We start from the raw sequence: 26,271 nt of genomic DNA on the forward strand, positions 1-26,271 counted from the left end.
CCTTCCAAGCACTCGCCCTTTTTTTATTTACCTTTTTCTTTTGTATATGGTTTTTACTTTTTAAGACACAATACTCCTTTCCGTACATCTTTAGTAAACAACATGTATTCATATCCAGCAGAATATCTGCTTCACCCTGTGCCTGTGATGGCTGTTTATGGTTTACCAACACCTGATGAGCCTTCATTATTAGACGCTTTAGACGAACAATCTCAAAAAAATGAAAGTTCCAAAATGGGATTAGCAACCATTTTATTGAGTCTTTTTACAAACAAAACCGAGTATACTTTATATGAAGCCACAGCTTACTTGTCTAATCAGCAGGTACCACCTCCATTTCGAGTCATTCCTGTTTCTAAGGTAAAGATAGTAATCACATCAATAGACAACTTATAACGATTCCTATATTAGGATTATATGTTACCACTACGGCCGCCACCCATAGCCCCCAATTTACCACCACCCCACTCTAACCTATCACCGTTATCAGCCGATTCACCTATTTATCCAGACGGTATCATGACTCCACTTTGGATAAAGAAACACTTGTATTACCCTAGTACAGTCGTTGGGTTTTATGAACTGTGGGATTGGCATACTGAAACGAAACCTAAACGCGAAACAGGGCCTCTGGCTTCTCAGATATTAATTGACCCCACAGAAAGAGAACATGATATGAGCTTGGCTACGGAAATTAATGTTCGAAGGTAACGTGAAAAATAACAGAGGAAAAGCACGAAAAGATTAAATGATTCCGAACAGAAAGTATTTTCAAGAGAAAGGTATCAAATTTGCAGCTGTCATTATGCTGAAACAAAAATACGCTGGTAAAGGGAGATAGAGTATAGGATCAGAATAAAAGGAACTAAAAATGAATGCTAGATTCATCTATTGAAGAACGACTTTCTTCCATCAGAAAACAATGTGGTTTAGATTACAAAAGTTCATTTTTTACCATCGCACCTTCCTCAACAAACGATCTGCAAGAATTTGTCAACAAGTAAAGAAAGCATAGGAGATATTTATTGCATCTATAACTTTTCTTTGTCTTTTTAGCTTATACCGAGTATTGTATGAACCAGCAACACAATTTTACAACAATCGTATAAAAAAGATTCGCAAGAAAAGATCCAGGTTGCCATCGCCTTCGGCCGTATCAAAACCATTATCTGATGGATCAACCACAGAGCAACAGCCTTTATCTGTTTCTGGTTGGATATTTCGTTATGATCTCAAAACTGCGTTCTTTCAGGAATGTAAGCAGGAAATTGATGGGGCCTTAAAGTAAACGCAGAAGAAAAAGATTCCCAGTGCTTTTATTGATAATTTAGAATAGATCGTATGAAGCTGCATACCATTCACTTACCGAGCTACTTTCCTCTTCATCAGCAGCTGGACAGTCACTACTCCCAGTTAACAGCCGTCGATGGAACGAAGCCCGTGTCCTGTCTGATTGTATCAATATCAAAATTTGCAAGCTTTACTTGTACATGAATGACCCAACCGTTGCCTTGGCGCAGTTGAACGGTCACTTGCACATGTTTCAATCTTATTCACCTTCCTGGGGAATCGGCGAACAAACGTTTGAATACTGGGCATGTCTTTCTAAACAGTAAAAAAAAAAAAAAGAAAGCTTTTGTATTTGACATGTATAATAACCACATTCAAAAAAAAGGTATCGATTATTTGCAGATATGATTGATGCAGCTGTTCAAGCAGGATACAAAATTCCACTTCCAACAGAATATCTAATAGATGCAAACACACCTGGGAGCCCACTTTTTGGGAATACAGTCATCTCAAGTTCTACGGGCTGCAACCCTGGTGCGATCCTTCAACACCCAGGATTTTATTACCATTTGGCGGCCATGTGTTGTGCTGAACGACGAAGACGCTTTTTAGAACACGAACATTCGTTCGAAAAGCAAGAGGACAATGCGCTTTTACTAGAGAAGTTGGTTGACCACTCTAGTTTAACGATTGAATTGTTAACAAAAAGCTATGAACAATTTAAGCGATACAGAAATGGGCGTATGACGCTTTACTTGGCAGCAGAGATTGCAGGTACCTATTATGAGACTGGAAAATATGACATGGCCATCAAGTTCTTTGAAAGAATAGGCAAGACTTACCGCAAAGAAAAGTGGAGTATGGTACTCACCTCGATCTTGAGATGGTCTCTCCGGTGTGCCAAGGAGCTGGCCTCGTGGGAAAAGGCAATCGAGTGCCTGGTGGAATTGATGTCGGATGAGTTACCAATGACAGAGAGCAAACGAAATGATATCCAACGCGAGCTGTTGGATATGTTGGCCGGTAATTCCCAAACAGCAGCAAACATTGAACGATCCCCTTTAGTGATACACATGGATCAAATCACCTCGTTCTTGAGCTGTCACGTACAAATCAAGAGCCGTACCAACTTTGTTGGATCTCACGTGAACTATCAGATTACACTTAAAGCAAACAAAAGCTCGCCACCCATACCTTTACGATTTAGTGCTCTGAAAATATCATTCAATGACCCACAGTACAACGTTATCCTGACGGATACTGATCTGCAGAGTGATGTGAAGAATATTGAACTGATCAACTTTTCAAAAGATTTAAATAGAATAACAGAAGAAGGCGACTACTTCAATTGGTTTACTGCAAAATGTGATCTTAGAGTCATCAAGGGACAAACCAAAGTCCTTCAAGGACTTCTTATCCCTCAGAAGTGCGCCGAACTTAAAGTAAAGATATATAAGCTACATGCGCACATAAACTAATGAGAAAGAGGGGTTTTTTTTAGATTGCAGGCATTTCATTTGATTTACCATCACGATGGCAAGTGGAACTCAATTATACGGTGGATCAAATATCTGAAAGTCAAATTACAGGCCGCAGAAAGTGGTTAGAAGCAGTTTCAGGTAAATACATTTGAGCACTTGAAAAAAAAAGCAATATTCATTTGAAAGAGTAGAACTTGATGGTAAACCTACTTTTAAAGTATTGGATGGTCGTGGAGTACTCTATAGTACAAAGTAAGTCTATGATTTAGTAAAAGAGATGTGGGTTGATCTTACATTTTCTTGTTAGCATCATGCAAAAACCACCTAGTATTGATATTGTGTTTGATCATAATGCACCCGCTTTACTTGATGAGCTATTCAAACTTGACATTACGATAAAAAATACTGAACTAGAAGCAATCAAAGCTACTCTTTATGCAGAAATAAAAAATGCAGAAGGAATAGGTAATGAAGAGTGTGGGTTTATAAATGCAGTCGACTTATATGCTTTGAATTAGTCAAAGAGGATTACATTACATTTATAGAAGGAGAGGATAATACAACAAAGGAACTTGGCTTAGATATTATTGAGGCAGGACAATCCATTACTAAGACTGCTTATCTTCATGGAGCAAGTATATCAGGTTCAAGAATCGTCAGTTTGAATGTAAGCAAAGCTTAGAGGCCCTACAGGTTATATATATATATTAATCCTGTATGTATTAGGTAAAATACACGGTTGTTGGAAAGGATTCTTCTGAAATAGTAGAAAAGACAGAGGCTATTCGTATTCCTTTTGCTGCACCCTTTGACGCAACATTTGAATTGTGTGCCTTGACAGAGAAATTAGAAAAATCAATTGCTCTTGATTTGGAAAAAACTGAAAAATGGCTATTGACAGCATCTCTTAAATGCTTTTCTGCTTGGGACTTGGAAATTGAGAGCATTAGATTGGAAGAGAACAAGGTAAAACAAAAATATTTTTATCTATCTGTTCTTTTCATTCTTGTTTTTCTCTAGACATTCTCTCATCCATATACATCTTTATCACTATTATCAAAGATGGAAGACTTGGATATATCCAGTAAGAGACAGAGATGATGAATATGCCCTGTGTGTCTCATGTTGTTTTTTTATAGCATGGAAAACTGGTCATGCTTATAATGCCAGTTATCTATTTAGACTGAATACAACTGATTTAACAGAGCAACAGCCTGTGATACCTACTGGATCCATTGTTATTAGATGGAAAAGGTAAATAGAAAAAGAGAAGATGTGATATAAACCATACAGACATGCTTTTATTAGATCTGGAGCAAGTAACGAATGCTGTAAGACAATCATTAACCTTCCTACTATTCAATTACAACAGCAAGGTTTGAGTATCATTGCAGGTAATAAAGAAACATAGATGTACAAAACATAACTTTCTTATTTCAATAGATGTACCTTCTGAGATATATCTAGGCGAACCTTTTACTTTATCTTATACCATCTATAATCCAACTGAACATATCACTGAATATACAGCATCCATTGAGCTAAGTGAAGCATTTGTATTTTCTGGATATAAACAAGTCAAGGGCAGTATGCTACCTTTGTCTAGAAAAATGTATCATTATACATGCTATCCATTATTAGCCGGTAAAGTAAAACTGCCAAAACTCAAAGTTGTGGCCTCTCAACAGCATCATGGAGAAAAGGAGATTCCAGTCGAGATGGTGGGCACAGGGGCTACGTTTACATTAAATAATGATTTACAACCAAGACAAGTCAGTCCTTCAGATAATATACAACAACCCATCTTGGCATTTGTTCACGCAAAGAGAAAGTTTTGATTTTAAATAGAAGTTTTGGTTGTCATAATAAAACCTACAATCCAAATCAGGGATAGAATAATCCTTTTACAGAAACAGTTTTTCTTGAGAGTATCTTGTTACCCTCAGCAATCTGTCCAATTCAGCTTTTTTTTTGATTGTTCAGTCAAGAATAAAAGAAGGAGCATGTGGATGTGAACTATGATGAGTTTATATTATCATGCATTTTATAGTTAAAATCAATCAGTTGAATTCAGCACAAGCTTTATATAAAAAAAAGGGGGTAATGATTTGCATTGAAGCTGAAAGATAAAAATAATTTGTATTTTTATAGACTCAAGATACCCTAGACTCGGTTACTTTTTTACTAATTTCTTGATGTCATTTTAAGGGAAACTAGTAAAGATTTATTATTTATATATCAAATCAATTAAGAGAGAATGGATTTGGAAGGTGATGAAGATGTGAAAAAGAAAGGACAATGAATGCTTTGATTATCATTTCTTTTGTTGGCTAAAATAGGTATTGATCTTCAGTGGATTATTATCATTTGATGCATATCACATCATTCATCACTGCCGACTATTTTCTTTATCATTCACTCATTATGATCAGGATAAGGTCAAGCTTCATAAGACTGAGGGGGTGTATGATTATATAAATACAGCTGTTTTTCTTTTTTTTGTTGAGCAAGTATCCCTATGATCATGGTCAGCATACTCTCTATCCGATGCTCGATTCAACTAAGACGAGATGGTCACTGTTTAATTTATTCTAGATTGATGAATACTGCAAGAAAGAAGAAGGGAAATCATGAACCATTTCATATCACAATAAAGGATGTAATCAATTGTCGAAAAACGATGGAAAAGATGAACCATCCCTATCAATCACTCTTTAAGCACAGCCAATTCTATACGATCCCATTAAAAAAAGAAGCCAAAGAAAAAGACAGATATTGCATTGAATGTGGACAAAGATTACAATCAGGTGCTTCATTCATGACATTATCCAAGTCATCCAAGCGTCATCAAGGTTTATGTGTAGGATGTAAAAGGTATGTGTAGTCACAGGAAGCCTGTTCATTCATCATTTTCTCTTTCTCCTTTTTTTCTATATCAGATTATTTGGTATCTTCCTATCCGATCCTTCCGCAAAGACGATTATTAAATCCAGATTATTATTACCAGAAAAGAAAAAACTGGGTACGGTTGTAAGTAAGAGTGGAATAAGGAAATTCGACATGCTTCAATACTTGGCGCTAGAAAACATAATCCGTGTAAGGAACGAAATCTTTCTTGATCGTGAATCACATCTTGTTATGACTGAATCCCTGATTCGAAACATGAAGCAAAGACACATGAAACAGAACTGGCCTCACTCCCAACCAGAAAGCTTTCCAACCTCAAAAGAACTTTATGATCTGATGAGACAATCCGATAGTACGTGTGCTGTCAGTGGTACTCTTGGTCTCTGGATAAAGGGAACCCACTGGCATCCCTTCAAACTCACAATTGATCACATCATACCTGTATCAAAAGGAGGATGCTATGATATCAATAACTTGCAAGTCATGCCTTATTCATTAAATCAAGTGAAATCGAATGAAAGTGATGATGAACTAAGAAGATGGTTAGAAAACTTTAGAAGCTCTGTAAGGCTAGAAAAATTAGTTTTTTATTAACGAAATTGTATCATTCAGTCTGTTTATTTAATAAAAACAAAAAAAAAGAATAGCCACTTGTTGCATAAAACAGTTTCAATTTGTTTTGTACAGAAAAATGTAGAGAGAGAGAGAGAGAGAGAGAGAGAGAGAGAGAGAGAGAGAGAGAGAGAGAGAGAGAGAGAGAGAGAGATCAAAATTTATTTTTGTTTTTCCTTAAAATATACCACAATTTCCTTCTTTTCCCCCTTTACGTGAAACAGCCTACAAGTTGAAAAGAGATTCCCTTCCTTTTTTATTCTTCTATTTATTGATCAACAAACTTGAAATTTACTAAATAATATACATAAACAAGTCATGTACTCATCCTTATTTGATTTTATTTGCAATTATTTCATGACGAAAACCCTATTTCTTTTAACTTTACAAGAGAGAGGGAGAGAGATCAGCGTCTAAAATGATTATACGCTGATTGCATCAAGGGGGGTGAATACGAATATAATACTCAACAGATTGTGGATAAATCAAATGTATTTTAACAAAATGGCTGAATTAAAATACGATTATATAAAAGATAAATTATTTTAGTAGGCTAGAGGCAGTATGTAATGGTCTATAGTAACTAATTATTTGCCGCGTACGAAAGGTAACACAGATGCAAACAAAGAACAAAGAAGAGCTACTCCTTTAATTAATGCGTACAACACAAAGTAAAAAAAAAAAAAATAGACATCAATTTACTATTTAAATGTATTGATTTAGTATTTATATTTCCCCCTTTTTTCTTTTTTAAACTTTTAAAGACGAATACAAAAGGTAAGTTCTTTTCTACTTTTGTCACATACGCACATTGAACTCTTCTTATCTTTACTCATCCCATATATAATTAATATGAAAAGAGAATGAAATATGGGCAAGAATTACAGCAAAACATATTTGCTCCCTGGAGACTCTCTTATGTCTCTTATGACATCCTCAAATACGAATTGAAAAACAGACAACTCGATCATGCATGGACAGCTAAAGATGAACAAGAATTCATTAATTTATTGGATAATGAATTGAGTAAAGTATATGATTTCATAAACGCCAAATTATCAGAGATTGATGCTCGTATCTTGTATTGTGAGCGTACGATACAAACACTTCGAAAGAACCCTGGTATGGCATCTGAAGCAAACTTTGGAATCATGGATGAGGCCCTGACTGAGATCTTGTTTGATGTCAACGATCTATCCAAGTTTACACGCGTTAATTTTGTGGCTATCCAAAAAATTCTAAAAAAGCATGACAAATGGACTCATATTCAGCTCAAGCAAGCCTTTGTCGAAAAGCTAAGAGAAAAACCACTGGATAAGCAGCGGTTTGATGTGGCCATCATTTATATCTCTGCACTTCATGACATTTGCCGTAATAGAGGTCAGCAATCTCTTGGTAACTCGGCTTCGGGTGGTGATCAGAATGCGTTTGAAAGAGCTACAGCAAAATACTGGATTCATCCCGATAACATCACAGAAGTCAAGGCCATCATCATGCTTCATCTTCCCGTTCTCATCTATAACAAGCAAAAAAAGTGGGAGCCTTCGGACTCGGCTATTTCAAGTGTTTACTTTGATAACTCCAATTTCGATTTATACACTACTCGTTTACAGCGAGATGAAGGATCAGAAGCAATTCGGTTTAGATGGTGAAGTGGATACAAAACATAACATACTCAACTAACTTTTTATTCAAAAAAAAAAAAGGTATGGCCCAAAGGATGAAACCAATATATACATCGAACGTAAGACACACCATGCTGAATGGCTAAATGGTGCTTCTGTTAAAGACCGCTTCCGACTCAAAGAAGATCAAGTAGACGCATTTATGAATGCTTCTCTCACACCAGACAAAATCGCTCATGATCTTATTCAATCCGGTCTAAAGAAGACTACGGTCGATCATATCCATTTCATCGCTCGAGGTGTACAGCAATCATTCAGAGAGAAAAAATTAGAACCGATGGTTCGTGCTTATTATAACCGTACAGCTTTCCAGTTACCAGACGATCAGCGGCTTCGCATATCGCTCGATAGTGACTTGACCTTTATTCGTGAAGATCACTTGGACCACATGCTACGTAGACAATCTCCTCAACATTGGCGTCGTGAGGATGTGGGCATCGATTATCCTTTCTACAATGTCCAAAAAAAAGACATACTTCGCTTCCCTTATGCTGTTTTGGAAACCAAGCTGCAAACGCACTTGGGACAGCAACCGCCCGAGTGGTTGACGTCCCTAACAGAGAGCCATTTGGTTCATGAAGTGCCTCGGTTCTCTAAGTATCTTCATGGCGCGTCTCATTTCTATCGTGAGAGATTGGCTCTGCTTCCCTGGTGGTTATCTGAGCTAAATGTAGATATCCGAAAGCCTAGAGCAGAAAACAGAGGTTTGACGCGTTCTCACAGCTTCAGGCCCTTGATTGATGGTAAATACAGAAGAGCCATGATTGAAGAAACAGAGAGAGAAAATAAAAAAGAAGTGGTGAGCAAGCAATCTGAGCATATATCTGCCCAACACAGCAGTTCAGCTACTGAAGTTAATGATATATCATACGAACCTTCCTATAATTATGACATGACTAAAAAATATCATGGTCTACCTCCTGTCCCACCTGAAAAAATATCAGAGACCAAAACAAGCCCAGAACCATTAAACTCTCTTGAAAATCTAAGCCTTCTTGACAAACTGTTTACAAGGAAGAAAAGCGACATTGAAATGGGAAGCGGACCCAAAAGAGTAGGTGTTAAAGTACGTGTGGAACCCAAGGTGTTTTTTGCCAACGAACGTACCTTTATCTCGTGGCTTCAATTTTGTGCTTTGCTGCTGACGGTAGCATTGAACTTGCTGAATTTTGGTGACAAAACTTCACGTATTATAGGTGGTATTTTTATTGTGTTGTCCGCTGGTATTGCTGTTTATGCACTTTATCGATTTGAGAAACGCGCATGGTATGTAATATATGTTTTCATAAATAAGCGGTATTAATCTATATTTATCAGGATGATCAATCGTCGTATTGATGGACGATATGATGACCTTTGGGGACCTGCTGTGTTATGCCTCCTTTTGGTTGTTGCACTCATAGTAAGGGATATTTGAAATATTCTGTTCATCTTAAAATACTAAACTTGACTTTTTTTTTGTAGGTTAATTTCTATCTTCGCTTCAAGTGATTTGACATAACAATAGTTGTAGAAATAATAGTAGTAGTAGTAATAATCATGTAATATCTTGATTTGTATTAGACATAATATCAATTCTCTCTTTTTCTTTTTTGCTTTATTAAAAACTGACACTATCAATCATTGTTCCTAAAGCCATTACAATGTTATTATCCATTACTGCTTCAACCTTTTCTTCCAAATGACGTTTAGGGTCTTGTTTACCCACATGCCTTGTCTTGAGCTGTTCAGGTGTCATTGTCAATTCTTCTTGTACAGATTTGTTGTATGCTTCTGCTAATGTCAACATGCTCGCAACACTCTTTTCGTTCACTTCTGTATGTTCAGTAAAATTATCTAACGTAAGGCCGTGAGTCCAGTCCTTTTTGTGCAGATTGAGCAGCATCTTTTCTTCCAACTCGTTCTTTCTGTAATTGATGGCAATTGAATAATAATGTCTATTTAAACCGTGAATTAATGCTTGAATCGATGGTTTATTCAAGTGCCCAATGTTTGATGTTGTCTGACGAGGTTCTTGACCAAGCATCACCGTTTGAGGATTGATTGAACGGAACGCGTCAATCACAACCTTGCCCTTGACTGATTGAATAGGATCTACGACAACTGCAACTGCTCTAGGGTTTAATTGTTCAAAGCTCTGTTGTGTATTGATATCGACACTTGATAACCAACAGCCAAATCCTGGGTGAGAATGATACCAACCAACCACCATTTCGGGTCTACCGGTCTGCTTTAACATGTCCAACATCTTCGTTTGAAAGACGGGATCAACAGCTTCTACTGAAACACCAGTACCGCTCTGTGGCATGGCAAACACGTCAATAACTCGAACGGTATAGTCGTCTACAAATTCTCCCAACATTAATCCCATCACTTCCATTGGAACACCAGCACGACCTAAACTCAAAAAAAAAAAAAAAAACTAAGGACTTATACAATCAAATAGCAATGATGTTTTACCATGTTTTAACATCTACAAGAAAATAGTAATGAATGCCTGAAAGTTTTCATTCTTCTGTATCAGATGTATACCTTTAAAAGAGCTAATGAAGATATATAAACCATTTCGGCATTATCAACTGTTGGTGTATCCATACCAGGTTGCATTCCCTAAAGATATACAAGTCGTGTTTAGTCTAGAAAATATGGCTTTATATTTAGTTTAAGTAATTGCAACCTGTCCTAATCCTGCTGCTGCAGTTCCAAATAAACGCTGAAGTCTTTCCATTATATAATTGTCGTCAAAAAGGGAGAAAGAAAAAAGAAGACAGGATTTCGCAAGTTTTTGTAGGATAGTTCTGCAGTCACCAAGCGAAATTTAAGGTTAAAAGTTGAGATAGGAAAAAAAGCATATTGCACCAGTTAAATATTAAAAAGAAAATACAGTATCTGCATACTGTTTTATTGGTCCTAGTAATTGCTTTCAGTTCTATTTTTATAGTCTTGCTTCATTAATATAGACATGATTCGTTTAATCATTATTGATCTTTAGCAAAAGTATTTTATTCTAAACTTATATTGTGTAAAAAAAGCTATGGTTATTTTTGTTTTGTAAATATTCTTTAGATTAAAATAGAATAGAAACAGCAATAAGAGAAATTCCAATAGTAACACCGAGGCTGGCACGCATGAGGCTTGCACTTGATTTTGTAGGTTTGGCTTTGACATTGTTAGTAACTTTAGAAGAACCAGCGCCACTGGGGGTTGCGTTAACAAGAGGGGCAGAGGGGGAACCTACAAAAGACATTGGGGACCCACTAGAAACAGATGGACTAGAGTCGCTCATGGCAAAAGTACTAATAGCAGAACCTACAGAAGCCGCATCTGAGACAACTTGGGCATCTTGCTTTGCGAAATCATGATCTTTAACTTCTTTACTGCCTTTTTTGTTTTCATAAGAATCATGATGATAACCACCACGGTCATTATAGTTATCATCCTCACCTTCGTTTACATCATCACTGTCGTCTGTATGACGGTATTTGGCATAATTATCATCGTCGCTATCGTCATCGTCTTTTTCCTTTTCATCTTCATCATCTACCTTCCTTTCGTCGTCGTTTTCTTTTTCTGTTGTTTCTGCGTCATCATCCTTATCATCATCATCCTTAAGGTCCTCCTCCTCATCATCATCATCCTCTTTTCCCTTATAGTCATCATCATCATCATCATCTTTTCTCTGTTTTCTTCTTTCTCCATCGAATTCTTCACTGGCTTCTTCATTGACTTCTACATTGGAGTCTTCATTGACTTCTTCATTTATGCTTCCATTGATGTTTTCATTGATGCTTTCATTGTTTTCTTCATTGAATGCCTCATTGATTGCTTCATTGAATTCTTTATTAACTTCTTGTTCGACCTCATTGGCTTCTTCATAGGTATCTTCTTTCTCTTTTCTATGCCTGTCATATCCTTTGCCTGCCTTGTCTTTCTTCTTCTTGTAATGATCAATTTTTTCTCTACTTCTATAGTCATCAAATGTCCCTTCTCTTCTTTTATGTATCTCAGTAGCTTTCTTGTTAATTCTGCTTGCTTCTACTCCTTCATTTAACTTGTAAATCTTAAAGGCTTTAGGAGGGTAAGAGCTCTTTTTGATGTTTGCAATTATCTTTTTGATTTCTGCCTTATCGTTATCATTTTCACCATCATCTTCCTTCTCTTCATTATCATCTTCAGTTTGATCATCACCATCATGCTCATCATTTTCACTTTGACCATCACCTTCATGCTCATCATCATCTTCATAGACGCTAGCTTTTAATTTTTCTTCAGAGGAGGGTTCTGGGGTATTTTGACCAGCGATATCATTTAGGATGGGTGCTACTGATGCTTGAGCACTAATGGCAGAGACGCTATTATCAGCAACACCAGAGGCAAATGTTTGAGCTTTAAATAAAAAAGAAGTTAGCTAAGCTTTTTGAATAATTTTTCCAACATTTTTTAATACAAACCTTGAATCAATGCAGTAGCAAGAGCAAGGGAAAGTACAACTTTAGTTTGCATTATATATATATATATATTTTAACAAAATCAAATCAACTAAAAGAAAAATACAAAAGTATATAAAAGAAGGGAAAAAATACCGTTACTTTTTAAGAAGCTGTTATATATTTATACTTTTTTGCTTTTCTTAGATGGTATGAGTACAATATAGCAATTTATATGTTGTCTTCCCTCCCCTTTGCGTTTAAATTTAAACATATATAAATTTACGTTAATTTATGTAAAATTTAAGTTATTCCCTCAATCCGATATTTATATATTGAGCGCTTTCTATGTTCATATTATTTCCGCTTTTTTTTATAATAGATCATGAATCATCGATACAACAGATGTAACTGAAGAAATGTATGCAAGATCAATAATTTTGTCTGGAATTTGGTGTTAGCATAATTTAAATAATCAAATCTTAGAGAATAGAATTTTGATTCTTTCCAGCTTTGAGTACATCAGAGCTCATTTCACCGAGGGGGATAGTGTTGACAATAGCCCATATTTATCTTTTCCCTTATCAAAAATGAGGAGTACAACGCAATTCTACTTTAGACTATACAATATTATAAGTATTTTTATTTATGTTGATCAATTATATTTTAGGCGAGCTTTTTCGAAGAGGATAAAACCGCAATTATCGACGAGGCACACCTCGCTTATTATAAAGCGAGCAAAGCACCTTTGTTATTCGACAGTTGTTATCTCTTTTAGGAAACGTTGCAGTTTTTGTATTCTCCGTTTCTAATTTTTAGTTATCAACCATTGGCCAGCTATGAAATCATTTGTATTACTTATTTTAATTGTGATTGGATAAGCATAGCTTAATAAGCTGATATGCTTAATCTGAATAAGAAACTGTGGTGTAAAGCTATAAAAAAACTTGCATGTAAACCAAATTCGCTTCTTCCGTTTTTTTTACACTAGACATTATGCTCAACAATACTGAAATACCTGTAGATAATTTTTCAATTCACGGAAATACTGTCAAAGAGGTAAGTTCAACGATCAAACTATTGGGTGAGCACAGAAATAATAAATTTGCATAAAAAAGGTTTTTGATGTGCCAATGTCAGTTATCAATAGACCCATCCCATCGCAGTTAGATAGAGAAAAAGTAGAAAGGATGAAAGTTGTATTAGACACGCCTGGAAAGGAGGATGAATTGACCCCGATTGTAAGCATTAATTTTGGGGTTAGAATACAAAATGAAATTCATTGTTTTTGATTATAGGATGTTCATCACGTAGTATATAAAGGGCAAGATTACTATTTTGCTTTTGGAGGATGCCATAGATGGGAAGCAAGCAAAGAGATGGGTAAAGCGACCATTCGTGCAAAGTTAATTGACACGCCAGTAAGTGTTATTAACACCTACCTTGGTTCTTCTTCCCCCTTTAAAGAATAAAAAAATATAAATAAATTGGTTTAATCATGATAATTTACAGAAAAATACGGCTACTATTTGTTTATTTTTAATATTTTTGATGAAGGTTGTACCTAAAAATGCTAATGAACTAATGACCACCATATAATATTTAGTGTTAATGTGTATATCTTAAATTCGAATAGTGGATTTGTATATTTATTATTTAAAGCTTAATTATTTAAATATCATTACCTTATTTGTACAAACATGTTGCACTGCTTACGTTCACAAGTCCAGCATCTATCATTGTATTTTTCCAGTCAATAATCTAATAACAGAGTACAAAAAAGTTTATTGCCTTTTACCAAAACTTAACAAAACATTGAGCAGGTTGTCGCCATAGGCTATGTTTTACAGGCTTGATAAATTAGTCAGATAATAGCAGGAAACTAATTTTCAGGGCTAACCTTACAGTAGATATCCTGACCGCAAAATATTTTTCATTTATCTTATGCGGCTTCTGAAATAAACCATAAAAAGAGCCGCATTTTGTGCTATGCCATTTTTTATTGAATTGATTTCTTTAAAATTACTGTTTAAACTACTTCAATTGAACATAGGTGCTTTTGTTTGTTTTGCATTTCACCACAATTAATATTAAAAAAATATTAGCATTTTATTTTTTATAGATTCTCATTCAGCACTTACTTGCAATACGAAAACAAATGGTTTGATCCTGTTACCTTATCGATTTCTAGCACAGTGTGGTTTTCCTCATCACCCAAAAAGCTTAATAAGCTCAAAGCGATTAGAGAAGCTAGATATAGCTCTTTTGAGATTATGGAAAGCAAGTTGCGAGTTTAATATTATTTGATATCATAGTTTTCTACCGAAAAGGAGTAGTCAAGAACTATTCTTTCCGCTGATCCTTTAATGTCTGTCACCAACTGTTACACGAAGAAAAACTCTTACTGCAAACAAAGAAAAAGCTTCTACTGCGGTTGATGGAAAGGAAGATACATCATTAAACTTAGTCTATTACATCTGCTTAGGAATAACTTCCGGAATGTTTATTCTCCTAAGTTCTTGTTATATATGCTTGTATCCTTTACTATTTTAGTTTTTTCTATCAGTATTTTTTTGTATTAAAAAATAATGACTATTTCAACTGAACGAATATTTGTCGTAGGCAAGGTACTGGTAATGTAGGAAGAAAAATTGTATACAATTTGCTCTCCAAATTATCGAGGTTTTCCTATATTTGTACGTCAACCAGAAAAAGTAAATGAACTATTTTCTAACAATGAACTTACACAAGTCATCCAAGGTGTTTATGAATGTATTAGCCCAATCAATGAAGGCCTGAAGAGACATACATGCTTAGTTTTATTAGTTGTAGACCGCACTAATATTATTAACAAAAAAAGGTGATTGCCAGCTGGGCCTGCGAAGCCAATTTCATACAGTTTGTGGACATCTCTAGTATATTAGTCAGTCTTCCTTGAAGGTCATCTACCGTGAACTCTATTCATTATTATGCCGAAAAGTTTCTCTTTGAGCTTTCAGATCATGGACCCCTTGCGGCTCTGCAATCAGGTCGATTCATGACCAACAGGTTGGTCTTTGATCGCCCTAAAGATGACTTTATTTTTGTTATAGCGGATGCTGACAAGCCTCAAGGGCAGATCTCTCCAAACGATATTGGTGTTATTGCTGCTGTGATTCTTGGTGAGGATATCAAGAAGTATGATAATTTGGTCTATGGACTCAATAGAAACGTTATGAATCCAACTTAATGCGCTGAATATTTCTCTCGTGCTCTTGGGCGCCAGCTCACCTACAAGAAAATTTTTGCAAAGGCAGCATACGATGGATTAATGAGTTTAGGCCACTTTAATCACAAGGTTGCTTTTTATCTAAATAGTTCTTTAACGGCTACCATCAATTAATTTCCAATGGTTACTAATGATATCGAGATTCTCCTAGGAAGAAATTCAAAGACAAGAATTCACCTTGAATAACAAAAAATCTTTTCAACGATAGTAAATATATCATCTGAACTTTCTACATCGCGTAACTTTATAAAAATATTAAGTGTTATATTCTGTAATCTTTTAGCTACTTTATTATGATTTGATGAAAGACTGAACCTTTCATGCTGTAAAAAAAATTTTTTTTCGTACAAGTAGTATTTATAGTAAATTTCTAAGAGATATCAGGTATACAGTTCAAGACATACAGTAAGAAGCTCTCCTCACTCTCTTGTTTTTCTCTTTCACTGATAACTTGTTGACAGTAGTTTTTATATTGTGTTAAGTTCGTGTAGGTTTATTGGTGCAGTAGTAATCAGCAATTAATAAATATTTTTGTTCAGTAAAGAACAACGCTATATAAATATAAAATAAGAAGCGCCCAAATGAGGTTACGCGTTTAAATTATGTGTTTATTGTGAACAAATCAAATTTGCATGAATGCTTAGCTGCGAATGAAGAAGTTTATTTGTTACTTTTCGAATTTGATTGCTCAGTCAATGGCTTTATGTATTTTTCATGATATGGTGGTACTCCTGTGCTTCTTGGAGCAAGAAGTAAGGAATCAAAGTATGCTAAAGGTGTAGTTAGATTAGTAGACAGAAATATTTTTATTTAAACTTTTATCTCTTACACTCATAAATATTTCCATCATATTTTCCTATTGGTGCTTTAAGGACAAAATCTGGAAGACCATAGCTATCAGTAAGGCCGACGACCTGAGGTCGAAGTGATTTACAAAACTTGAAGTATGCTTTTTCAATACTTTTGATATGATCAGGCGTAAGATAATTTTCCTTGATGCCCTGATCGCTATATGTGTAAAGTATGTGCAAACCCCACAAGGCTGTTAATTTTTTCATTATGGCCAAAACACTTGGCTCAATATGAGGGGTGTCTATAGGCTGTCCAAATTTTTCGGCACAAACATCAAACATAAAAGTAGCACCATGCATTTCGGTCACTCGGACACATTCAAGAAGAAGATCATCATGTGTGCCATTTTTTAGGGCTATTTTAATAGAGTATAGCTAAAATACGTAAAAACATGAATATCTGTATATTTGATTAATCTTTGTATTTCTTACTCGTTTCACTAAGATTGTATGCAATGCTTCAAGAATCAAATGGAAATCTTTAATACAGTCAGAGATATTACAAACTTTCCATGTTTTACTCTCTAAGAATCGTTTAGCGTTTGTCATATATACTGTAGAGCTTTTAAATTTAAGATCACTGGGTTTTTTAAATTCAGATTCTTTTTCTAGTTTGTATAGAAGATGACGAGCTGTTTGCTGCAAAAGCACAACATTATCGCCACCACCTGTAGTTACAACCCCCAAATCTCCTATTATTTGGTTGATAGCATTATATGAAGAATATGCGTGGCCACCACAACTTCTGCGACAGATTTCAAGGATGTCAGTACCATACCATCCAGTAAATCCCTTTATACAAGCTACTATGGCATGCATGTCTCCCATATGACTTAAATATTCAGCTGGGTCCATCTTACCGCCCGCTGTTAAAATTCTGTATTTCTCATTCAAGACCTCTGATGTCAAGTTAGCCATGTAGGTGAACGCAATAGCAGGAACAATCTTGCAATAATGAGACTGGTAGTCCATGATTTGCTGATTTTTTTCTCCTTGACGACGAACAACACCATAACGAGTAGCGATCGTTAATGCTTGGCTTATCATATCTGTGCTTGAGCTTATTAATAGCAAACGCTCGGGAATCAATGTGGCGTACATAACTGCAGGGTTAGGAGCAGGTGTATACTTTCCCTGATGATCCAAATGAACCCATTTGGTTAACATATTGGTTCTAGGTATTCTTTTTTGACGAAACTGGATCCAACCATTATCTAATCCATTGCGACTTACTTTTTGACCAATATCACCTATTTGGACATTCGATTCAATTTCCCCAGTATTTCTATTTCGAAGTTGGACAACAAACCAGTTAAGACCAACGTTTTTACCATGAATGATTGTTTGAGCAATAGTTACTGTGTGTGTAGCTGTCTGACCGGCCATGCCTATCCACCATTTCGTAGAAGTGATAGTAGGTGAATGAAGAATGAACTCATCAGTAGCTATATCATAGGTTGCAGTTGTTTCTAATTCACGTAAAGCTGAACTATGCCCAAGCTCTGTCTGTAGTGTTGAAATAAGGATATTAATGAGCAAAGTTCAATAGGATAAAAAACATGATTCAAATACCATAGCAAAGCAGCCAAGGATACTGCATTCATTAATGTCATCAACATATTTATCCTGCTGTTCCTTACTTCCAAGCATGTTGATTGCATTACGAAAAAGTGAATCGTGAACAAAAAATCGCATGTAAAAGTCTTGAGAGTAAATACATAAAGCATGTATTATTTGATAAATAAGCTTTTTGTCCTTTTTTTCTTTAGATATTTGTACTACACGATAAATTTGGCCCATTACGCTATGTTAAAAACATTAAACTACACAACTGTGCACTTTTTTCCCATGTCTTACAACTCTCTCATTTCATCTCTTGAGAGCTCTAAATAGTTTCGTGGAGGTTGAACAACTAATTGTGGGTCATCTTTTATGAAGTCAAAGGCTTTTTGCTACAGAAAAAAAATTAACCATATTTTTACAGGTCTTTTTGCTATAAAAAATACCAAATCATCAAAACGTTTCTCGCCGCCTGCCCAAAAATTCGAAAGCTCTTTAATATTGAATTCACAAGCTTCACGCTCTCTTGTTATGTCCTTTGGTGCCTGACGAGACATGAGTGAAGAAGATAGATTTAGTTGAGATTTTATTTGCAAGAGTCGCTCCATAGCAATTCTAGCTTGTGGATCCTTTGACTCAAAAAGAGGAAACATCATCATTTTTTAGAGAAGAGAGAAAAGAAGCTCTAAATTTGAATTGTTTATAAACAACTCTATTATACATGTGATTAAAATTTTTGTATTACAGTCACCAAAACATTTGCATTGTTCTTAAAAGTATAATATGCAGCCAAATCATCTCTTACAAGTGCTAAAATGTAAGTACCTTCATTATAAAAGCAGTCAAGCCGAATCATTGACGGGGATGAACAAGATCTACTTATCATAGTATTGATGAACCGTCTTTACATTATATTCCTTAAGCTTAGCCAGCTGGAGAACACTTAAAATCCTTGTCTTCGAAAGGTTCTTGGAACCAGCTCCATATCCTCGACCAAAGTAGTACTGCATCTCACAAAACTTCCGTCGATACAAGAGCGTATACACATTTTACAAGCTTAATTTCTACTTCGGTTAATTGTATTGCCTGGGGACACTATACTTGCCAAAAGTCTCCCCACGTACAAACAGTACGAAGTAAGTCTCAATGATGTAAGATTGCTAAAACCCCCCTCTGTTCACAGTGTATTCCTCAACTTGACTTATTACCTACAAACAAACACAAATCAGTGCACTATGCTTTTTTGGAGACAATCTCCTAAAACGATTTAACGACCAATCTGCTAAGATTCTATCCCAATGCCGCCCTGAAATTGGTGTTGGTCTCATCCTTTGGCTTTCCATGACTCGGCTGGAACGTGGTCGATGTCTACTGTGGAGATTAGGCTGGGCACCCGACGGACAGCCAAAGCCATGTTCCTTACCACCTAAATCATCTTTTCACGAAACGGCAATCTACTTGTTGCTTACACATGCATCATCAACCACAAATGCTTCTCTCAGTCTTTGGTCCTTTGTTTTTCCTGTTGAATTAGTTGTCTAAGAAGCCTCTTCTTTCTTCCCAGAAAGCTATCGCTTGGAGAGTTCGATGGCCGTTATTTGTATATTACTACATAAACTCGATTACTTGACTCCCTGAGGAGATCCCATCTATTCTCTAGAACCATGTATTCAGCTTTTAAAGTGTTTACGCCAAAATTAGCTTTGAGTACTTCAAGTATTGTCCATCACTTCTTCCCTTCTTCATTTTTTTCTTTATGCCCAAATGACTTTTTAATTTCCCTTTTACTGTATTGATCTGGCGCGGGCAATTTAAGGTATTATAGATACTAAGTATCTCTTTCACCTTTTTAACTTCTTGTAAACAAAATTTGTTTAATCGTATCTACAGGCAGTCATATTCAACATCTCTTAATAATATGGGCAAATCCTCTCAACTTTTTATTTTCTAATTTCCGTACTCAAATACATTTTGTACTCATCCGCTGTCAGCCATAGCTTGTATGACTATAATACGACTAAAAATGCTTTTTTTTAAAGTAGAGAATGAAACGATTAATCTATGCACCTAACAATTTATTTTGATAATACGCGCTTATATTTTGTATCATCTATTTGTTTACAGCTTGGGGACTGAATAAAACACAACAAGTCACTTTTATTGACTGTTATCTGGTAACAGCCTTTCGCACAGTCCACTAAGTGGTACACAGGTTTGTTTCTCTATTATAGTAAGTTTCATTTAGTGTCGCATTAGTTGATAATGAATTCATACTGGACACACCTTTAATTATGTTCTTCTCTTCTTCATAGGCTTATCTTCTGTAGTTTTTGTATGACAACATAGGTTTTTTTAAGCATGTTGGAAGAAAGAAAACGAAATCTAGAAAGTGATTAAAAAGTCTTATAGAAAGGGTCTCTGTGTGACTTTAGTAAGCTATATTAAGTTAGTTACAATTTGTAACTCCTCAAAGACTACTTGTAACTATATTGTTTGCAATTAAGAACTTTGGATATTTCATGTATAGATAATCAATAGTATATATTTTTCAAAGTAAAGAAAAAGGGAAAGGGGATCAGGATTTGTTTATTAAATAGAAAAGCAAACACAAGCATGCAAGTACAAAAAGTTTAATAGGAGTTATAAATCTATTGTTTGAGGTTAATGATCTTCATGATATGACATTTGACACGCAATAGTAATAGGCTAGTCATTCAATAATATGGATGTTTACTGTACATCTTACATATAATGAGCATAAGACAAGTTTAAATGATAACAATAGCATATTAAAATAGCATATTTTCTTATTTATCTCTTATAAATAATAATCTATCACATCAACATTTGTATTAATAAGAATAAGCAGTAAATACAATTAACAATCTATAATCTATAGAGTATTTCAAAAATCGATCAATTGACTGTTTAGAGCAGAATTAGAGGTACAACTTTTAATAATACTAAGGACTATTTTAAACTAGAAATAATGCCATTTTTGAAACCAACCATGCTGACTTGTAAAAAAAAAAAAGTATTATAAAATTTGAACACAAACTTTTTTGTCACTTTCTTTCGGATTTGTTCACTTTTTTGTACTTTTAGAATGAATAACTCTAATTCTGAAAGTGCTGTTCCTGAACGAGTTATAAAAGATGAATCAAACCAGTTACATCAAACAATTAATGAAACTCTGAAAAATGAACAAGGTGCTCAAGTGCACGTATTTGATCCTGATATGCCTGCTGAAGAAAAAAAGAGTCAAGCGATGGCTAATGCTCCTGCTCTTCTTACTGTGAATAAACCTTCATTAACCACCGATGTTGGCTCTTCAAACACAGAGGATATAGCAGACGCCTTATCCAAAGTTCAACAACAAGCACCGGGTGCCTATGTAAGTGAGCCTATAAAAGACAAGCTTCCAGACTGGTATCACGTCGGCTGGACAGGATTTTCACGCCTTCCGAACCCTGGAGACGAAAAAGCCATGTCAGAACTCTTGAAGACGCATACGACTGAGGATATTCAAGAACTTTACCGCGGTGCTCGTACCTCCAATGGTGATGATATGGATGACCTCATTGCACAGTTTATCAATGAAAAGTATTATGGTGAATGGTATCACAACTGTGCTGTTGTGTTTGTTTGTATCTTTTTCACTTGGCTTCTGATCAAATTAAGATTCGGACTGATGTCTTGTTTTATTGTTGGTGCCTTTTTTGGTATTTGTGTAACAAGCTATCTCACAAAGTATTCACTAAATCAAAATTGAATAGCGACTTATTACAGAACTTCAATCAAACGTACTCGGCGTAATGCAAGAGATGATATTCAAAGACAGGTTAGTTTGAATCGTATGGAGACAGATGTGGAAACTGTTAATTGGATGAATCATTTCTTGGATCGCTTTTGGCTTATTTTTGAGCCTGCCTTGTCTGCACAAATCATTGGTCAAGTAGATACCGTCTTGAGCGAAAACACACCTTCCTTCTTAGACTCCATTCGTATGAGTAGCTTTACATTGGGTACTAAAGCACCTCGTGTAGACGGTGTGAAAGTGTTGACAGGATCTGCTCCTGATACTATTGTAAAATTATTATTGTAGGAAATATTTAAATACTCAAATGATTTTTAGTGTATGGACTGGAGATTTTCTTTTGTCCCTAATGATACACTTGACATGACAGAACGTGAAATGCAATCAAAGGTGAACCCCAAAATTGTTCTTACTATTCGTGTTGGTAAAGGTATGCTTGGTGCTGGTATGCCTGTATTACTTGAAGACCTTGCTTTCAGTGGGCATATGAGAATCAAGTTAAAATTGTTTAACGAGATGCCTCATGTCAAAACAGCCGAAGTGTCATTTTTAGAAAAGCCTCAATTTGATTATGTTCTTAAGCCTGTTGGTGGTGAGACGTTTGGTTTTGATATTAACAACGTAATAAGACAAATACATATATTTAGCGTTTATCATTTATTTACCTTTTTTTTAGATCCCTGGATTACAAACATTCATTCAAGATCAAGTCCATTCTAACCTTGGCCCCATGATGTATGCACCCAATGTCTTTACACTTGATGTCGCTGCCATGATGGCAGGCGGTGCTGATTTAGAGTCTGCTAATGGTGTCCTAGCTCTGACTATTTATTCTGCTAGCGGATTAAAACCTACAGATCTCTTTGGATCTTTGGATCCTTACTGTACCTTCCATATAGGCAACACTCATAATCCTGAATTAGCACGTACCTCCGCCATTGAAAATAGTACAAACCCCAAGTGGAATGAAACTCACTTTTTGTTATTGAATAATTTGAATGATATCCTTTGCTTCCAAGTGATGGATCGTAATACAGGAAGAAACGATACTGAAGTGGGTGCAGCTACTTTGGATCTGAAAGAGGTTCAAGAGAACCAAAATGGTATTGAAGGGTTAAGTCTAGTTATACTTCGTGGTGGTAAAACTGTGGGTGAAATCAAAGCGGATGTTTCCTATTTCCCTGTTTCTAAACCTGAAAAGAAAGAGGATGGCACGATTATTCCTGCTGTAGAAACAAGTAAATCAAGCTTCTGATAAATGCATGTATATGGTATATTAACAATTCAATACTAGATAGTGGAATTGTTCGATTCTATATTCATGACTGTAAAGAAATTGGAGGTGGTGGCAAGCAAAAAAAAGGAGGCTTGCCTGTTGTGGGTGGACTTCCAGTGGTTGGATCTCTTCCTGTCATTGGATCAAACTCAAGTGATATCAATGCCTACGCTATTGTTAAAGTAAACGGACAAGAAAAGCTTCGCACTCGCACTTTTAAACGTAGTGCTAATCCACGATGGAATAAATATGTTGAATTCTTTGTAGTTGATAAGGCCAATATGAATATAGAGGTTATCATCAAGAACAGTGTAGACTTTGGTGATGACTCTGTATTAGGTAGATGGTCCTCCAACTTAATTGATATGGAAAATCAGTTGATTAATGAAAAGAATGATTGGTGGAATTTGCAAGGCGGCACAGGAAAGATTCATCTTGATATGAACTGGAAACCTGTTCCTCTCACCGGATTCTCTTCTGTTTTAAATCATGGCAGTTACCGTAAATGTGAATAGCTATTTTTTGTATAATTTCTTAACCCATTTTACATAGAACCTTCTATTGGTGTCGTTCGTGTCAAAATCAACAATGCCAATGGTCTCAAGAACGTAGAGGGATTAACCGGCGGTAAATCTGATCCTTATATACGCATCATGTCTGGGTTACAGCCTCGTGCGCAAACCGAACCTATATTAGACGAACTAAATCCTGTGTGGGATACTGCTCTTTACATACCTATTCACTCCTTACGTGAAGACCTTGTGCTTGAGGCTATGGACTGGAATGATGTTCAGAAAGACAAGTTCCTTGGTATGTGTGAGCTCTTTGTGAAAGACATTGTGGCCGAAAAGAAGAGCCAAGATGAAGAAACTGTATATGAGGCCCTCCCACCCGTCAAGAGAACAGTCGATTTAATAAGCCATGAAAGAAAAACTGGTAGAGGACAATTGAGTTACGAAGCTTCGTTCTTCCCAACTATGGCGTTAGCTAAACAATCAACGGAAGAAGAAAAGAAAGAGGAAAAGAGGGAGGAAGAAAAAGAAGGCGATTTTAAGGGTACTGAAAATGCAGCAGCAGCAGCTACAGCAGTAGTCGCTGAGCTTCCAGAAAAGGATCTTCATGGGGAAGTGATCAAATACACTGAAGATAAGAAGATTGATCTGTTGTCTTATGAATCTGGTGTTCTTACGGTTACCATTCACCAAGTTACGTTACCCAACAAGTCAAAAGCAGTAGCAGAAATCATGTTGGACTCTCATGATGCTCAATTCCGTACAAGTGCACAAAAAGGTGAAAGAATATACTTTAACGAATCAGGAGACGCATTTGTAAAGGAAATGGAATTTTCTCGTTTGATTGTGCGTGTGCGTAAGCCTGATGATAAGAATGGGGAACGCATTGGATTCTGGACAAGCACTGTCCGTGATATTATTAAACAAATTCAAAACAACCAAACTGAAGAAGATGTTGTAAACGACTATAGATTATTGGATTGTGCTGGTGAAGGAAAGATTCGATTGAGCTTCAAATTTGTTCCGGTTATCCAATTCAAATTAGACAAAACTGAGAGTTTGGAGAGTAAGTACATCTTGACCATGTTTGAGTATACAAAAGGATAACGCTCGTGTTTTTTCTTCTTAGATCAAGGCAATTTAACAGTTACTGTTATTTCTGCTTCTGGATTAAAGGCTGCTGACAAATCAGGCACAAGTGATCCTTTTGCTGTATTCAGTGTTAATGGTGAAAAGGTTTACAAGACAGAAACATACAAGAAACAATTAAACCCAACGTTTAAAAATGAAATCTTTACTGTCCCAATTGTAAGTTAAAGTACAAAAGCGAAACAGCAAGTTAATAGAAAAAATAATATAGCTGCGTCGTACACAAGCCAAATTCTTGGTTCGTATCTTTGACTGGGATCAATTTGGTTCTGATGAATTGCTTGCAGAAGGATTTATCCCTATAGATCAACTAGAATCATTTTCAGCTCAAAATGTTGAAGTTCCTTTGACAGGTGGTAAGATTGCACTTCGACTCAAATGGGAACCCCAATTACTTTCTCGTAAACGTGAGGGCACTTCTCTTATTAGCTCTACTACGCGTATTTTATCTTCTGGTACTGGATTTGCTGGAGACGTCGTTGGTATGGGTGTTGGTGCCGGTGGCAAAGTTTTGACTGGTGGTGGAAAGATTGTTGGTGGCGTTGTTGGTGGCGGTACAAAGATTGTAGGTGGTGCTATCAATGGAGGCTTCGGTGCTCTTGGTAGAGGCTTTGGTAAACTTGGGGGTAGTGGACATAGCAAAAAGGCCTCTGAAGCAAGTGTGACATCTCCCATTCCAGCCTCTACTATTGCAACTTCTCCCGTTGCAACCTCTCCTCAAACTCTTGCTGACAAAGTTGGAACTGAACCCTCTCAGCCAATAGTACATCAAAGTATGATTGGATCTATAACTTCATCTGAATCTACCTCTGGACGTAGATCGTTATTTGAAGAAAGTAAAAATTGATCAAAATACTATAGAGAGGACAAGTGACTTATTATAAAAAATATTAGGAAACGTCGATGTTAGAGTAACATTGGTGGGCGCTAGAGGATTAAAAGGTATGAACCGTGACAAGACAAGTGATCCATATTGCCGAGTTCGTCTTGGTAAGCATACACTACATAAAACTAAATACATTAAAAAGAACTGTCAACCTGAATGGTAAGAAAGAATAAAAAAGATAGGAAAAGAAATAATTTATTGTCTATAGGAATGAAGTGTTTACAACTAAAGTGTTTGGAACATCTGTACTAGAAATAACAGTAAGAGATCATAATACTTTAACAGACAGTGATATCGGTGAGGCATCATTTAATGTATCAGAATATGTTAACGAAGGTAAACCATTTGATGGCTGGATTCCTCTTGAACCATCTGGCACCGGTGAAATTCATATTAAAGCAGAAGTAGTCAATTAAATTAACTGTTCATAATATTTTATTCAAATCGCAATAAAAAAAACAACAAAATGTATTTTAGTATGTTATGGTGCAATATATGCTATAAGCATGGATATCAGATATCTATCATTTAAATTGTATTATTATCTTGT

The 26,271-nt window shown here is 35.8% G+C and overlaps 10 protein-coding genes across 10 annotated transcripts; 7 read left to right on the forward strand and 3 right to left on the reverse strand.

The window, feature by feature from the left end:
• Nucleotides 1–234: 234 nt before the first annotated feature.
• Nucleotides 235–4,609, forward strand: RO3G_06581 (uncharacterized protein; the record flags this gene model as incomplete). Its single annotated transcript, XM_067661171.1, has 16 exons — nt 235–360; nt 412–707; nt 763–827; nt 883–1,000; nt 1,057–1,284; nt 1,337–1,612; nt 1,676–2,732; nt 2,792–2,909; nt 2,963–3,023; nt 3,079–3,236; nt 3,317–3,438; nt 3,498–3,737; nt 3,834–3,855; nt 3,911–4,025; nt 4,080–4,165; nt 4,215–4,609. The coding sequence occupies 16 exons, from the start codon at nt 235–237 to the stop codon at nt 4,607–4,609; spliced, it is 3,483 nt and encodes a 1,160-aa protein (XP_067517272.1).
• Nucleotides 4,610–5,460: 851 nt separating this feature from the next.
• RO3G_06582 (uncharacterized protein) lies at nt 5,461–6,272 on the forward strand (the record flags this gene model as incomplete). Its single annotated transcript, XM_067661172.1, has 2 exons — nt 5,461–5,645; nt 5,711–6,272. 2 exons carry the CDS (start codon nt 5,461–5,463, stop codon nt 6,270–6,272), a joined length of 747 nt encoding a protein of 248 aa, XP_067517273.1.
• An 881-nt stretch (nt 6,273–7,153) lies between these two features.
• On the forward strand, nt 7,154–7,942 carry RO3G_06583 (uncharacterized protein; the record flags this gene model as incomplete). The annotated part of the gene is made up of 1 exon (XM_067661173.1): nt 7,154–7,942. The coding sequence occupies one exon, from the start codon at nt 7,154–7,156 to the stop codon at nt 7,940–7,942; it is 789 nt and encodes a 262-aa protein (XP_067517274.1).
• Nucleotides 7,943–8,252: 310 nt separating this feature from the next.
• Nucleotides 8,253–9,249, forward strand: RO3G_06584 (uncharacterized protein; the record flags this gene model as incomplete). The annotated part of the gene is made up of 2 exons (XM_067661174.1): nt 8,253–9,041; nt 9,172–9,249. The coding sequence occupies 2 exons, from the start codon at nt 8,253–8,255 to the stop codon at nt 9,247–9,249; spliced, it is 867 nt and encodes a 288-aa protein (XP_067517275.1).
• A 326-nt stretch (nt 9,250–9,575) lies between these two features.
• RO3G_06585 (26S proteasome non-ATPase regulatory subunit 14) lies at nt 9,576–10,703 on the reverse strand (the record flags this gene model as incomplete). Its single annotated transcript, XM_067661175.1, has 4 exons — nt 9,576–10,372; nt 10,436–10,448; nt 10,508–10,585; nt 10,653–10,703. The coding sequence occupies 4 exons, from the start codon at nt 10,701–10,703 to the stop codon at nt 9,576–9,578; spliced, it is 939 nt and encodes a 312-aa protein (XP_067517276.1).
• Nucleotides 10,704–11,042: 339 nt separating this feature from the next.
• RO3G_06586 (uncharacterized protein) lies at nt 11,043–12,478 on the reverse strand (the record flags this gene model as incomplete). Its single annotated transcript, XM_067661176.1, has 2 exons — nt 11,043–12,361; nt 12,427–12,478. The coding sequence occupies 2 exons, from the start codon at nt 12,476–12,478 to the stop codon at nt 11,043–11,045; spliced, it is 1,371 nt and encodes a 456-aa protein (XP_067517277.1).
• Nucleotides 12,479–13,398: 920 nt separating this feature from the next.
• On the forward strand, nt 13,399–14,062 carry RO3G_06587 (uncharacterized protein; the record flags this gene model as incomplete). Its single annotated transcript, XM_067661177.1, has 4 exons — nt 13,399–13,461; nt 13,521–13,643; nt 13,701–13,823; nt 14,039–14,062. The coding sequence occupies 4 exons, from the start codon at nt 13,399–13,401 to the stop codon at nt 14,060–14,062; spliced, it is 333 nt and encodes a 110-aa protein (XP_067517278.1).
• A 1,377-nt stretch (nt 14,063–15,439) lies between these two features.
• On the forward strand, nt 15,440–15,784 carry RO3G_06588 (uncharacterized protein; the record flags this gene model as incomplete). Its single annotated transcript, XM_067661178.1, has 2 exons — nt 15,440–15,579; nt 15,760–15,784. 2 exons carry the CDS (start codon nt 15,440–15,442, stop codon nt 15,782–15,784), a joined length of 165 nt encoding a protein of 54 aa, XP_067517279.1.
• Nucleotides 15,785–16,488: 704 nt separating this feature from the next.
• On the reverse strand, nt 16,489–17,907 carry RO3G_06589 (uncharacterized protein; the record flags this gene model as incomplete). Its single annotated transcript, XM_067661179.1, has 2 exons — nt 16,489–16,877; nt 17,043–17,907. The coding sequence occupies 2 exons, from the start codon at nt 17,905–17,907 to the stop codon at nt 16,489–16,491; spliced, it is 1,254 nt and encodes a 417-aa protein (XP_067517280.1).
• Nucleotides 17,908–21,187: 3,280 nt separating this feature from the next.
• On the forward strand, nt 21,188–26,137 carry RO3G_06590 (uncharacterized protein; the record flags this gene model as incomplete). Its single annotated transcript, XM_067661180.1, has 10 exons — nt 21,188–21,803; nt 21,858–22,168; nt 22,217–22,519; nt 22,575–23,136; nt 23,193–23,675; nt 23,727–24,752; nt 24,816–24,994; nt 25,047–25,671; nt 25,730–25,880; nt 25,930–26,137. 10 exons carry the CDS (start codon nt 21,188–21,190, stop codon nt 26,135–26,137), a joined length of 4,464 nt encoding a protein of 1,487 aa, XP_067517281.1.
• Nucleotides 26,138–26,271: the final 134 nt, after the last annotated feature.

Source organism: Rhizopus delemar, genomic scaffold (assembly GCF_000149305.1).
Source record: "Rhizopus delemar RA 99-880 supercont3.4 genomic scaffold, whole genome shotgun sequence".
Taxonomy (NCBI): domain Eukaryota; kingdom Fungi; phylum Mucoromycota; class Mucoromycetes; order Mucorales; family Rhizopodaceae; genus Rhizopus; species Rhizopus delemar.